Source organism: Mytilus edulis, chromosome 13 (genome assembly GCF_963676685.1).
Source record: "Mytilus edulis chromosome 13, xbMytEdul2.2, whole genome shotgun sequence".
NCBI classification, from domain to species: domain Eukaryota; kingdom Metazoa; phylum Mollusca; class Bivalvia; order Mytilida; family Mytilidae; genus Mytilus; species Mytilus edulis.
This window is the reverse complement of record NC_092356.1, coordinates 50,236,028-50,250,749: the sequence shown is the minus strand read 5'-3', so window position 1 is coordinate 50,250,749 and position 14,722 is coordinate 50,236,028. Positions and strand designations below refer to the sequence as shown.

General features: G+C 32.7%; 2 protein-coding genes across 5 annotated transcripts in view; one reads left to right on the top strand and one right to left on the bottom strand.

The window, feature by feature from the left end:
• The window catches only part of LOC139502349 (WD repeat-containing protein WRAP73-like), a 54,210-nt gene that overhangs the window by 18,343 nt on the left and 21,145 nt on the right, over window positions 1-14,722 (bottom strand). Inside the window, exon 8 of the mRNA XM_071291810.1 lies at window positions 9,106-9,240. Coding sequence (XP_071147911.1) covers window positions 9,106-9,240 — 135 coding nt within the window. The remainder of the gene's footprint in view (window positions 1-9,105; window positions 9,241-14,722) is intronic.
• Window positions 6,035-14,722, top strand: part of LOC139502348 (cellular tumor antigen p53-like) — a 48,504-nt gene continuing 39,816 nt past the window's right edge. Inside the window, exons 1-2 of one of the 4 annotated variants that reach the window (XM_071291798.1) lie at window positions 6,035-6,416; window positions 14,113-14,359. In XM_071291798.1, coding sequence (XP_071147899.1) covers window positions 14,214-14,359 — 146 coding nt within the window. In that variant the 5' untranslated portion in view covers window positions 6,035-6,416; window positions 14,113-14,213. Of the gene's footprint in view, window positions 6,417-11,803; window positions 11,927-14,112; window positions 14,360-14,722 lie in introns of those variants that run through there. The other 3 variants (XR_011658799.1, XM_071291808.1, XR_011658800.1) reach the window with 3 other exon arrangements.

Below are 14,722 nucleotides of genomic sequence, written 5' to 3'. Positions count from 1 at the left end.
GCAGCCAATGGAAAGCAAGATTATTGAAAAGTGTTTTCCCTTTGACAGTTGAAGACTGGTTCTAAACCAGACTAGATGTGCTTCAGCCAATGGAAAGCAAGATAATTGAAAAGTGTTTTCCCTTTGACAGTTGTAGACTGGTTCTAAACCAAATAGATGTGCTGCAGCCAATGGAAAGCAAGATTATTGAAAAGTGTTTTCCCTTTGACAGTTGTAGACTGGTTCTAAACCAGACTAGATGTGCTGCAGCCAATGGAAAGTAAGATAATTGAAAAGTGTTTTCCCTTTGACAGTTGTAGACTGGTTCTAAACCAGACTAGATGTGCTGCAGCCAATGGAAAGTAAGATAACTGAAAAGTGTTTTCTCTTTGACAGTTGTAGACTGCTTCTAAACCAGACTAGATGTGCTGCAGCCAATGGAAAGCAAGATTATTGAAAAGTGTTTTTCCTTTGACAGTTGTAGACTGGTTCTAAACCAGACTAGATGTGCTGCAGCCAATGGAAAGCAAGATAATTGAAAAGTGTTTTCCCTTTGACAGTTGAAGACTGGTTCTAAACCAGACTTGATGTGTTGCAGCCAATGGAAAGCAAGATTATTGAAAAGTGTTTTCCCTTTGACAGTTGTAGACTGGTTCTAAACCAGACTTGATGTGTTGCAGCCAATGGAAAGTAAGATAATTGAAAAGTGTTTTCCCTTTGACAGTTGTAGACTGGTTCTAAACCAGACTAGGTGTGCTGCAGCCAATGGAAAGTAAGATTATTGAAAAGTGTTTTCCCTTTGTCAACTGTAGACTGGTTCTAAACCAGACTAGATGTGCTGCAGCCAATGGAAACCAAGATTATTGAAAAGTGTTTTCCCTTTGACAGTTGTAGACTGGTTCTAAACCAGACTAGATGTGCTGTGGCCAATGGAAAGCAAGATAATTGAAAAGTGTTTTCCCTTTGACAGTTGAAGACTGGTTCTAAACCAGACTAGATGTGCTTCAGCCAATGGAAAGCAAGATAATTGAAAAGTGTTTTCCCTTTGACAGTTGTAGACTGGTTCTAAACCAAATAGATGTGCTGCAGCCAATGGAAAGCAAGATTATTGAAAAGTGTTTTCCCTTTGACAGTTGTAGACTGGTTCTAAACCAGACTAGATGTGCTGCAGCCAATGGAAAGCAAGATTATTGAAAAGTGTTTTCCCTTTGACAGTTGTAGACTGGTTCTAAACCAGACTAGATGTGCTGCAGCCAATGGAAAGTAAGATAATTGAAAAGTGTTTTCCCTTTGACAGTTGTAGACTGGTTCTAAACCAGACTAGATGTGCTGCAGCCAATGGAAAGCAAGATTATTGAAAAGTGTTTTCCCTTTGACAGTTGTAGACTGGTTCTAAACCAGACTTGATGTGTTGCAGCCAATGGAAAGCAAGATTATTGAAAAGTGTTTTCCCTTTGACAGTTGTAGACTGGTTCTAAACCAGACTAGATGTGCTGCAGCCAATGGAAAGTAAGATAATTGAAAAGTGTTTTCCCTTTGACAGTTGTAGACTGGTTCTAAACCAGACTTGATGTGTTGCAGCCAATGGAAAGTAAGATAATTGAAAAGTGTTTTCCCTTTGACAGTTGTAGACTGGTTCTAAACCAGACTAGATGTGCTGCAGCCAATGGAAAGTAAGATAATTGAAAAGTGTTTTCCCTTTGACAGTTGTAGACTGGTTCTAAACCAGACTAGATGTGCTGCAGCCAATGGAAAGTAAGATAATTGAAAAGTGTTTTCCCTTTGACAGTTGTAGACTGGTTCTAAACCAGACTTGATGTGTTGCAGCCAATGGAAAGCAAGATTATTGAAAAGTGTTTTCCCTTTGACAGTTGTAGACTGGTTCTAAACCAGACTAGATGTGCTGCAGCCAATGGAAAGTAAGATAATTGAAAAGTGTTTTCCCTTTGACAGTTGTAGACTGGTTCTAAACCAGACTTGATGTGTTGCAGCCAATGGAAAGTAAGATAATTGAAAAGTGTTTTCCCTTTGACAGTTGTAGACTGGTTCTAAACCAGACTAGATGTGCTGCAGCCAATGGAAAGTAAGATTATTGAAAAGTGTTTTCCCTTTGTCAACTGTAGACTGGTTCTAAACCAGACTAGATGTGCTGCAGCCAATGGAAACCAAGATTATTGAAAAGTGTTTTCCCTTTGACAGTTGTAGACTGGTTCTAAACCAGACTAGATGTGCTGTGGCCAATGGAAAGCAAGATAATTGAAAAGTGTTTTCCCTTTGACAGTTGAAGACTGGTTCTAAACCAGACTAGATGTGCTTCAGCCAATGGAAAGCAAGATAATTGAAAAGTGTTTTCCCTTTGACAGTTGTAGACTGGTTCTAAACCAAATAGATGTGCTGCAGCCAATGGAAAGCAAGATTATTGAAAAGTGTTTTCCCTTTGACAGTTGAAGACTGGTTCTAAACCAGACTAGATGTGCTTCAGCCAATGGAAAGCAAGATAATTGAAAAGTGTTTTCCCTTTGACAGTTGTAGACTGGTTCTAAACCAAATAGATGTGCTGCAGCCAATGGAAAGCAAGATTATTGAAAAGTGTTTTCCCTTTGACAGTTGTAGACTGGTTCTAAACCAGACTAGATGTGCTGCAGCCAATGGAAAGTAAGATAATTGAAAAGTGTTTTCCCTTTGACAGTTGTAGACTGGTTCTAAACCAGACTAGATGTGCTGCAGCCAATGGAAAGTAAGATAACTGAAAAGTGTTTTCTCTTTGACAGTTGTAGACTGCTTCTAAACCAGACTAGATGTGCTGCAGCCAATGGAAAGCAAGATTATTGAAAAGTGTTTTTCCTTTGACAGTTGTAGACTGGTTCTAAACCAGACTAGATGTGCTGCAGCCAATGGAAAGCAAGATAATTGAAAAGTGTTTTCCCTTTGACAGTTGAAGACTGGTTCTAAACCAGACTTGATGTGTTGCAGCCAATGGAAAGCAAGATTATTGAAAAGTGTTTTCCCTTTGACAGTTGTAGACTGGTTCTAAACCAGACTTGATGTGTTGCAGCCAATGGAAAGTAAGATAATTGAAAAGTGTTTTCCCTTTGACAGTTGTAGACTGGTTCTAAACCAGACTAGGTGTGCTGCAGCCAATGGAAAGTAAGATTATTGAAAAGTGTTTTCCCTTTGTCAACTGTAGACTGGTTCTAAACCAGACTAGATGTGCTGCAGCCAATGGAAACCAAGATTATTGAAAAGTGTTTTCCCTTTGACAGTTGTAGACTGGTTCTAAACCAGACTAGATGTGCTGTGGCCAATGGAAAGCAAGATAATTGAAAAGTGTTTTCCCTTTGACAGTTGAAGACTGGTTCTAAACCAGACTAGATGTGCTTCAGCCAATGGAAAGCAAGATAATTGAAAAGTGTTTTCCCTTTGACAGTTGTAGACTGGTTCTAAACCAGACTAGATGTGCTGCAGCCAATGGAAAGTAAGATAACTGAAAAGTGTTTTCTCTTTGACAGTTGTAGACTGCTTCTAAACCAGACTAGATGTGCTGCAGCCAATGGAAAGCAAGATTATTGAAAAGTTTTTTTCCTTTGACAGTTGTAGACTGGTTCTAAACCAGACTAGATGTGCTGCAGCCAATGGAAAGCAAGATTATTGAAAAGTGTTTTCCCTTTGACAGTTGTAGACTGGTTCTAAACCAGACTAGATGTGCTGCAGCCAATGGAAAGCAAGATTATTGAAAAGTGTTTTCCCTTTGACAGTTGTAGACTGGTTCTAAACCAGACTAGATGTGCTGCAGCCAATGGAAAGCAAGATTATTGAAAAGTGTTTTCCCTTTGACAGTTGTAGACTGGTTCTAAACCAGACTAGATGTGCTGCAGCCAATGGAAAGTAAGATAATTGAAAAGTGTTTTCCCTTTGACAGTTGTAGACTGGTTCTAAACCAGACTAGATGTGCTGCAGCCAATGGAAAGTAAGATAATTGAAAAGTGTTACAATGCATCTGTTCTTATTTTAATGAAAAAAAACTATTGATTTCAAAAGTTTTTAGCATAATCCATAGGCATAGAGATATCCTAGACCCTGAAAATAGTAGTGGTATTTTTATTGATGAACAAAAGTACAAATGCCTGTCAAAAAAATATCTTTTGCCTACAATTGATTATTACTAGTACTTGTTGTTTCACAAACATACAAATGCTAATTTATAAAATTGAGATATTTTCGTTGATTCAAAACAAATGTAGACCCAAGTTTGTACTTTGTACTTAAGTATTTGTCGTAGAATAATTCAAGAGGAAAAAACTTTTTTATTTCATAAAGTGTTATATTTCTCTGAATCAAAACATTATTAAAACCACCAAAAACCATTAACCAAATTCTTTCAAGGTAGTGTTTGTATTTTCACGACGTATTTGTTCTTTACAAAATTTCTCTTTTTACTTCTTTTATCAAAGGTATTTTTTTCAATATTTGTTTTGCTTTTTATGATTATTCAAACTGATAAGAAGATATTTCACAAATAAAACAATTAAAAAACAAAACATGACAATTAAGAGTCAAAGGTTTTTTATGTGATACACAACAACGCAAAAATGACCCCCTGTTATACCAACATCGATTTGTGTTGATTAAGGTATGTTTGTCACCTGTATAAATAAGTATAACTGTACTTGAACCTACCTATACATTTATCTACGGAGAATAATCTACCCATCATTCTATACTAATGTACCATCTATTGAATGGTACAATCCTTTAAACCGGGAAATCTGCAGTCTATCCTTTAACTGTTATTTATGAAGATTTCATCAACTAAAGCTTTTCATCTTTGGAATGTATAACGTTACGTTAAAGAGTTTTTATAAGAATAATATCTACAGAACCAGTAAGAGTGAATATGTCTAACATTTGTCTAACTCTCAGTTCATTTCAAAGTTTTTGATGAAAACCCTGAATATCTGGGCCCTCAGTAATAAAACTTGGTTCAGTAGTACTCAGAGTATAAAAGTTATGCTGGAAACACTAAATCCAATACTTTTGTTTCTAAAGCCAGATTATTAGAAAATCAGAAACTTAAGTGACTTTCTTGAGGTATAATTTTTGAACCTTTAGAATTGAATTGACCTTAACATTTTAAGGATTAGAGGAGGGTTTAAACAAGTTTAACCCAGCTACATTTTGAATGTGCCTGTTCCAAGTCAGGAGCCTGTTATTCAGTGTTTGCCATTTGTTTCTGTATATCATATTTGTTTATCGTTTATTGTTTATAGTTGAAAATCAGATGGTTCATTTTCTTGTTTGAATTGTTTACACTGTCATTTAGAGGCCTTTTATAGCTTACTATTTGGTATGGGTTTTGCTCATTGTTGAAAGCGATATCATGACCTATAGTTAGTCAATTAACCGGAGAGTTCTCTCATTGGCAATCATACCACATCTTATTTTCATAAATAAATATATATAGATTGTGGGGACTTCACATTGATAAAGTTTTGACCATTTTTAACATAAACAATATTTTTCCCACAGTCCTATTATCTATCAAAACAGTAAGAGTTATCTATTTATATGTTGATATCAGTGGCTGTACTTTATACTTGTTTGTTTTTATGATTCTCGGAATGAGATGCAAAAATAATTGTTTAATATTAAAAAGCACTTTAAATAAAACCGCAGATTTTATTCCACCTTAATTTTTATGTTTACTACATATATGTCATACATGTATTAAAATTGGACATTTATTGATATTTAAACTCAAAATTAGTGTAAGTATCATTACGTATCAGTCTCTTCCTAATTTAAGGATTTAAAATTTAATCATGATTTTGCCGTTTCTGAAATTTTAGCAAATCAAATCATCAGTGCTGTTTATGTTTATACATTTGTTAGATGTTCCATTTGTGTAAACCCCCAACGGTCACAATTTTTTTTCAGCAATAAATTTGATTGCGGTTAGCTTTTATTTCAATTTCAATTGAAAGTAAGAGAGCATTAGACATCTGAATCTTTTTGGAATGAATAATTATCAAATCATAATAAAGGTCTATATAAGTGCAGTATATGCACAGTCATTGAATGTACCTCTATCTCTAACGCTATCAACCATTCTATCACTCGTGTTTACTTCCAACTGTTTCTCTTAATAAACGTTGTACTAGTGCACTTACGAAATATGAATTACAAATTAGTCGATTTGAAGCATCTTAATTTATCTATTCCTACTGTTCACAGTCCACAGTCATCAAAGATAAAATCTACTTGACCAAAATTACAAATATACCGGTAACAATTATCAGTATCAACAAAGTTTAAGGTAGGCCTGTCAATTTCTGCTGATTTCTTTGCCACTTGTACAGAAGATGTGATAAAATTTATACCTGGATGTGATGTCGTTACTTTGCACCTGTAAAAATAAGGTGATTTTCTACCTTTGCATGGTAAGTTTATTTATTATTCATTTCTCTTAAATGTAATGTTAATTTGTTTAAAAGAATAAAACATAGAGACATTGTGTAACCAGTGAACCAATCACCAAACTACAAGAAGAATAGAAAACTGAACCTTAGAGGTCAGCACAAGGTCTCCAAAGATTGGTGTTCAACCCTTTGAAATAGGTCAGCACATGGTTCACTAAATAAAGCATGGAATTACAAAGAAATGAAATCAGCATTAAGAAGTTAACATGATGTGGTTTTCAAAAGCAAGGATGGCTATTGAATTTGTTTTGTGCATCTAATTTTTATTTATTAAAAGACACTTTTTTTATATACTAAAATTGAACCTATAAATGTCTTTCTCTAAAAGGATTTCTAATCTCATTTAAACCGTGATGAGACATATATTTGTAAGTCCAAAATAAATGAACAAGGGAGGTAACTAAAACTAGTGAAAAACAAGGGAGATAACTCAAACTTGTGTTAAGAAAAGGGAGATAATTCAAAATTGTGTAAAGAAAAGGGAGATGACTCAAACTTGTGTAACAAAGAGTAAAATTGAGAATGGAAATGGGGAAACATAAGGGAAACATAAAGAAAACAACACGACCAAAGAGCAGAAAACAGTACCTACAACTTTCATTTTATAAATATTGTTGCAATAAATTTTCGATATTTCAAATTAAGGTTTAATTCTGATATTCAACTTTCAAAAGTCTGCTTGTCTTAAAATACTTTGTTTGTCATCTATGAGGAAGGGTGGTGTATTTTGCAACATCTACAGTCAGACAAAGGTCAAGGCCTATTTTGTTAAAGCCAGACAAGTTTCTCATTATTAAGATGTCAATTGTAAATAAAAAGGCAATTTAAGAAAGATTTCCAGTGTCACATCAAAACTCATATAATCATATACCAGTATTGATAGAAATGTGTATCCTTAGATTCAGATATCAACCCCCTGTAAAGACTTGACTATGTCTAGGGGAATGTTATATATCTAATCTTATTGTCTTTGGTGACAGTTACATGTACAATTTAATGACAGAAATTATCATTTTTCTCAAATCATTTTTTATTACAATACTGTACCAATAAACAGAATCAAATTACTAACCAAACCACCAACAATAACTATTGACAGGGTCAAATTGACTCCTCGATACATGACAAAAAGGCTCAGTGTATCAAACATATTCATGATATTAGGACAAACACAGATTCAATGTCTCTCTGAAAAAATTTAATATAAATTTAATGATAGCAAAACAGTAAAATTTTATCCCTATATTAATTCAGGCAGGTCATTAACACCGAACCTGATCCTTGAGTTACTTATTATTCATACCATCATGGGGACAGCTTGTCAAAATATCGACATGATGCTTCTTTTTACCGTTATCTGAACCATGTCATATCAAAATCTTTTTGTAATCTACCAAACAATACATATATAAAATCAAATGTCCACGCTATTCTATCTAGGTGTCAAACAAAATACGCCCATCAATTTTTAAATTTGTATTCAAAATATTTAAGCAGGTGAATATAGGAATCTGTCAGATTCAATCTTAACGCCTAGGTGGCAAATTGTGTTATTTCAAACGTTTTAAAGACTATGAAAGAGACCATAAGATATGTGAATAGATTTGATCAGATTACTTTACATCTTTCTAAATTACTGGTATCACCTCAGATGGGTCACACTGCAATGATAATCATAGAACAAACAAAACTATCTCAACCAAATATAACACAAATAAACAGGGATTTAAGGAAATCTATCTAACTTGGTCACCTTATTTCTTCATTTTCTTGACCACTATTAATCTTAAATCTTATCACCTATATCTTTCATCTTTACTGATTTAATCATTTTAAACATTAAATTTTTATCATTTATTCGTGAGAATTGAAGTGAGACTTTTTATCTGTAAACAGCCTGACTTTACTAACGATTAGACACTATAATTGTAAGACCATATTTGACCAATCAATTGTTACAATGAATCTTCTTAACTACTTTAGGGCATTTCAATAAGCCATGGTAATACTCAACAATTTTAACAGTTATTGAACATTGAATTTCAATTAATTTAATTGCTCTTTCAAAGTACTTCCTTTTAAAGTACATTCAAATATACAGGCTATTTACCCATCAGATATGAAATATATAACAAAGATCTGGGATGTTTATTTATATACACTCAAGATGCTATTGGGGTTAGGAGGTCAAATATGGTCTTTTCTATTAATAATTATCTATCGGGAGGGAAGGTCAAAAGTGAAGTTTTAAGCTGTACACCAAAATAAAAAAGTTCAATATATGTAGTTTATACAAGTTATGCATGCCAAATGCAAGTTATAATCTTAGTCAATTTACATCTCTGATTGGCTAGAACCTTTTCATGATAGCTCACTCTCGCAAAGAATTGACTAGTAGGACAGTTGCTTACGAACGATTTCAGCATAGCTCCCTATGGCTAAGGATTGGCTAGTGCAAGTACCAGCATATTTAATTTTCATCATAGCTTTCTATGGCAAAGAATTGGCTAGTACTGGTACCAGCTTAGTTACCTTTTCATCATAGTTTCCTATGACTTAGAATTGGCTAGAACTGGTACCAGCTTATTAACCTTTTCATCGAAGCTCCCAATGGCTAAGAATTGGTTAGTACAGGTAACAGCTTATTTACCTTTTCATCATAGCTCCCTATGGCTAAGAATTGGCTAGTAGGAGACCAGGCTATACTTTTCACACCAAGAGCATTCTCGTAGGCACTGTACTTTGATACACATCTTCCATCAACTGAATACACCAATATCTTGTACTGTAAATAAAAATTAACATTTTGTATGTCAACATTAAAAAGAGGTATGGATGAGGTTTACAGAATAGAGAATAGTGGGCAAAAAATGGGAAGATAAATTATGAAGAGTAGAGTTAAAATCCTCTATATTGGCATTCAGTGACAAGAATATACTCAGCAAATTGACATCAATCAAATCACAGATTGGTGGCATCAAATATTTAACTTCTCTATTTCATTATAAATTGAAGTTTAATCAAAATAGAAATAAATGCATGAGTACAATATCAGTTTGTGGTTTCACAGGTTTTGATATGCTTTTACCTGCTTTTGAACCAAACACCAACAACAAAACACACGGATTGTTATGAATATATTTTGAAAATGCATATTTTTGCACTTGAAGAATTATCCCAAAGGATAACTTTACTCTGAATGTTCTCCACCCATTTAAGGTATTGGATGAACCAGAATTTGATGAGGCTTACCCTTCCAAAGCACCCGAGATCAACCCCAGTTATTTGGTTGGGTCTGTGTTCCTTAGTCTTTAGTTTTTTGTGTTGTGATTTGTGTACTATTATTTGTTTGTTTGTCTTTTTCTGGTGTTGTCAGTTTGTTTTTTCGACTTATGAGTTTTCAAGTCCCCTGGTATCTTTTGTCTCTCTTTCAAGAAATTAAGGTTTTTATATGTGATTTTGTTGCTTAGCATAGTCATACAGCTAACTATCACATAGAACTTTTCAGATAAGAATCATGTTAAAAAGCATCCCTTTAGATTTTTCGTTATGTGCAAGTAGTTCACTGATGAATATGGACTAACATCATATCATGTGTGTGTTACATTCAGATACAGCACAACAAAATTTTCAGAAAATGAAATTAAACCTGAATACTTCACTTTATAAAAGTTTAAAGTTTACAGAAAATCAAGTTGAACTTTTTCACACACCCATAACTTTGATATACATAAATCGTCATGAAAAAGGGAGAAAATTGAATGTCAACTGCACACATCCGTGTATCAAAGACTTTGTTTCGTTTTTTGGGTCCAAATATTTAAGTACAGTTATACCAGAGACATATATACATGTATGTCTCTGGTTATACTCATTAAATATTTGTACAGTTTTGCATTTTTTACAATAAACTTAATTTGATTCAACATTCCCATGTCCTATAGTCCAAAATAAACTTTAACACTCTATCTTTTTCCATCAATTTTTAAAATAGACCATCTTTTTAAACAGCATAAGTAAATTGGTATATCTGATTTCCAAAGGATCAAAGGATCAATTATTTCAAATTATTTGTTTATAATCAAACCAATCATCACAACACTTTTTGACCCTACATGGGACTATATTTATTTCCGTATTGTACACTGGGCTGATATCATAATATTGACCTACGCCTTAGGACGCATTACATCATGTAATTTTAAATTCAATTGAATTTGATTTATATCTGGTCAAGCTTAAATATTTTAATTAGCATGTTTTCTATCAAATTATCTGAAAAATATATCTCTGAGGCTTTAATTGTTTATTGTGATGGGTTTGAATGAACTCAAGGTTTACCTTGAAACAATTACTTTCAAAATTTTTTTTTTTTTTAAATGAGTATATAATAAGCATGATAAGTGTTAAATTCAGCTACTAAGTACTAACATATATTTGAAGACTTCTCCAAGACTTGCCCTTTAAAAATATCATATTCAAAACTGTTCATGTACTTTTAAAACCTTTTTACTTTTTACAAAACTTTTTTGATGATTGTTTTCCCCATTAAATATAGTTTCAAACCTGAAAAGCAGACTTTGACAATACTTCTTCTTTATAGAACTGCACAAGACCAAAAAATGCACCATTCAAGTTACAAAAGAATTTAAACTGTTGAAAAATCATATACAAACTTAACCCACTTACTAACAAAATGTTTAATTTATGCAGTAAACTTTTCAAACTGTGACATTTTCAAAACCTTTCCACAAGATAGCATGCCTTTATCGATTACAAATTTGACACATTTATTTAATTTTTAAATTCAATGCACTTTCAATGCATTATCTGGTGCAACCCAATAAATAATGTTATCATAATTAAAATACAGGGTGTCACTTTAAATCAACAAATCTATTTAACACCTTGCTTGTCCTAAGTCTGTAAAGTAATAAAAAAAAATATGATTTTCTTTAGACCATTCAGTATTTTGATTCTGGATTAAGGAAATACTAAGCTTGTCATTTTTTAAGGACATATATTTCAAAAAAAATTAACACTACATTCTTAAAAATGCATGAAATATGAGAGGAGTTTTCTAGCCCCCCTCTGCTGCTGAAATGCCCCCAAGTGAGGCTATTCAACCTTAAAAAGTAATCATAAAAATGCATAAATATCACATGATAAGTATACTAACGGCTGTAACTAATTGGTTTATAGATATACATATCTACATTTAATAGCTTATAAAAGTTCATTTGCATGGTATGCTCGACTTTTAAACTTTGGAATTGTGAAAAATTTAATGTCCATGAAAAGTAGTTAATTTTCATTACCCAATAAAGTTTAATACCGTTTATATCTAGGAAAACAGGATGTGTTACTTTTATTTTCTTCTTCTGTCCATTTCTGCGAAATCACAATCAAAAGGGTTTTAAATAGCTGTAGACAGCAACAAAAGTTTCAAAGACTTTTCAAGACGCCTGAAGGTAGGTATATTTACATATGGCATAATTTACCAGAAACTTTTTTTGATAGAAAGTGTACTTCATAATATAAAATATGCATTATAAGTTTCCAAACAATATCTCAAACTTTTTTTAAAACTTTTTCTTAAATTATTAGTCATGAAACTGCTATAAAATAATAAGAGAAAAAACAAAAATTTTGCACAAGTTAAAGATAAAATAAAGATTGCTTCTGTGGATTCTTTATTTTTTCGTGAGTATCAATTTTGGTGAATTGAGGATAAATTTTATAATAGTGGATATAAGATATTTTGGTTAAGCCAAATTGTGCATGCAAGCCTATATATTGTATTTGAACTTTGTTGTACTTTAAATTTTGTGGTTCACCTTAACCAACTAAACCAACAAATAATATAAGCAACCTCTAACATCTAGGTATTGCTTAATGGCATTTCTTACAGGCAAGGCACTCACTGATGGACTTAATCAGAAACATTGGTGTTTTAAAACAGCTTTAGGTGCCAAATGTGGAGCAGCCTTTCAGAACAACTGAGGCGTTCATGTCTTTTCTCAATCTTTGTTTATATGTAGAGTTTGATAGGATGCTGTTTGTTTTTCGTCATTTTTGGTTTTTTTCCATGTATGGTTGTGTTTTTTATGCTTTACTGTTGTTTTTAGTATCTTCTGTTTCCTATCATGTCATCATTTGAATACCCACAAATACCATATAAGTATGACATCATTACCAATATATAAACATTTGATACAGAATTAGGGGTGCACAACAAACATACCATTTTGAAGTAACCTTCATTAGATACCAAAAGTTTAAAGAAGCAGAATATCCGTTTAGATAAAGCTGTTTATAAAATAAAAATAAGAAGATGTGGTATGATTGCCAATTACACAACTCTCCATGTCTATTTAACATTTTTGAAATAAGTTTACAAGATGCTTTTTAAAGTTCAAACTATTGTATGAGTTTTTGCCCTCTTTATGAATATACCAGCCTGGTAAAAAAATCTTACACATATTCTAATGAAACAATGAAAGTATGTGAAAGTTAATACTGGTATTGGAAGCATAACTTTAACTCTCCAACCACTTTGGATAGCCTAAGTAAACTTAAAGACAATTTTCATTAGAAATCTCTTACTTTCTTACATGGCATCAATTGACAATTGATGCTATGGGACGTATGCGCAAGGGCAGACGGCATATGACAGATTTTAAATACATGTTTTAACGTTGTTTTCTGTCAGTTTCATTAGAATGGAGATAACAATATTGTATTTTAAGCTCCGACGGCATCAATTTGGGATTTGATGGTTGCAAATACCCTTTTATTGTCTCCGCTAACTCGTCGCCAGTAAAATTAATTTGCGACCATCAAATCCCTAATTGATGCCGTCGGAGCTTAAAATACAATACAGTTATCTCCTAAATGATACAACCAGAGGATCTGAATATAGAAATAAACAGATGTGGTTAGATTGTAAATGAGACAGCTTTCCACAAGAGACCACAGAAACTAGCAAAAAAAGGTCACCTTATAACCTTCAACAATGAGCAAAGCACATACCATCAAAGTTTGCAGGATGAATCAGCTAAAAAGTGATAGTGTCTGTAGTCAACGTAATAGTCTATGACATAGTGTAAAACCGAAACACCTGTTTCATAAGAGAACAGTACAAATGATAAAAAAACAAATTTTCTCATCAAGTGTTTTCTTTAAAACTCAGACAAAGTTTTCTACCAAAATAAAAGTAAATAACCTTTTGTTAAAATTCTTTTGTTCAATTAAATCTACCAAATAATGCATTATTGTCATGGAAACAGAACTACAACAACAAAGTAATACTATATCTTCCTCCTTTAAAAAAGACAAAATCTCCATCACTTTAAACAAAAAAAATGCCTTTTATTGTTCTCTTCTGTAAAAATAAAAACATTCTCACAAAAAAATATAATGAATAATATACATTGACGAAAACAATATCCTATCTAAACAATGAATACACAAATCTTTTTAAAATGTATTAAAAATTGTTGAAGCGATGCTTCTAATCTCCCGTTTCATTTGCCATAGGGGAAAAATTACACCCGTCAAAATTTAAAAAGATGTTGCGATTAGAAAAGAATCACTCATCCGTGGCAATATCATACTGATCTGTATTAACCAGAGTACCTATTCTCTTTTTTCACAGTTAACTAAATGAAGTGAGAATAAGACAGACCGCAATATTTTGGTGGATTTATCACCTTCTTCCGTCCAAGTAGGAAGTATCATCCGTCCATAAACTCTACGATGCCGTCTCAAATGAATGGGGATTTACACAATACACCTCAAGTGCCAATATGGAACTCCCGTCCAGATCCAAGACTGAATTATCTGCGTTCGCAAGGATATAATAATTACAACATGCCGTCACATAATTATAATCCAGGATGCAGGTTTGTTTACATCTTACTTTCACTATCTACTTTCATTTTTCTCTTTCAGCTGCCTTTCCTTTTTTTATTATCCAGTGTGTTACATTTCAAAAGCAGAGTTAGACAAAATCTGCATTGATCTGTTGCAACTAAAATTACTTTTACTTTCTTATTGGCATTTTAAAAAAACTAAATTCAAATTGGTGCCATTATTTGCATCATATAGGCGAAAAATAATTCTTTTATATCTAAAGTCTTGTATTTCATTTAGCTTTTTTTTGGCCAATTGTATTCTTTTTAAGTAAATGCAATTATAAAAGAAAGCAATGTAAAAAAAGGTGCAAAAAAAGGTGAAAAAAAGAAGAAGAAAAACTATATTCCCAA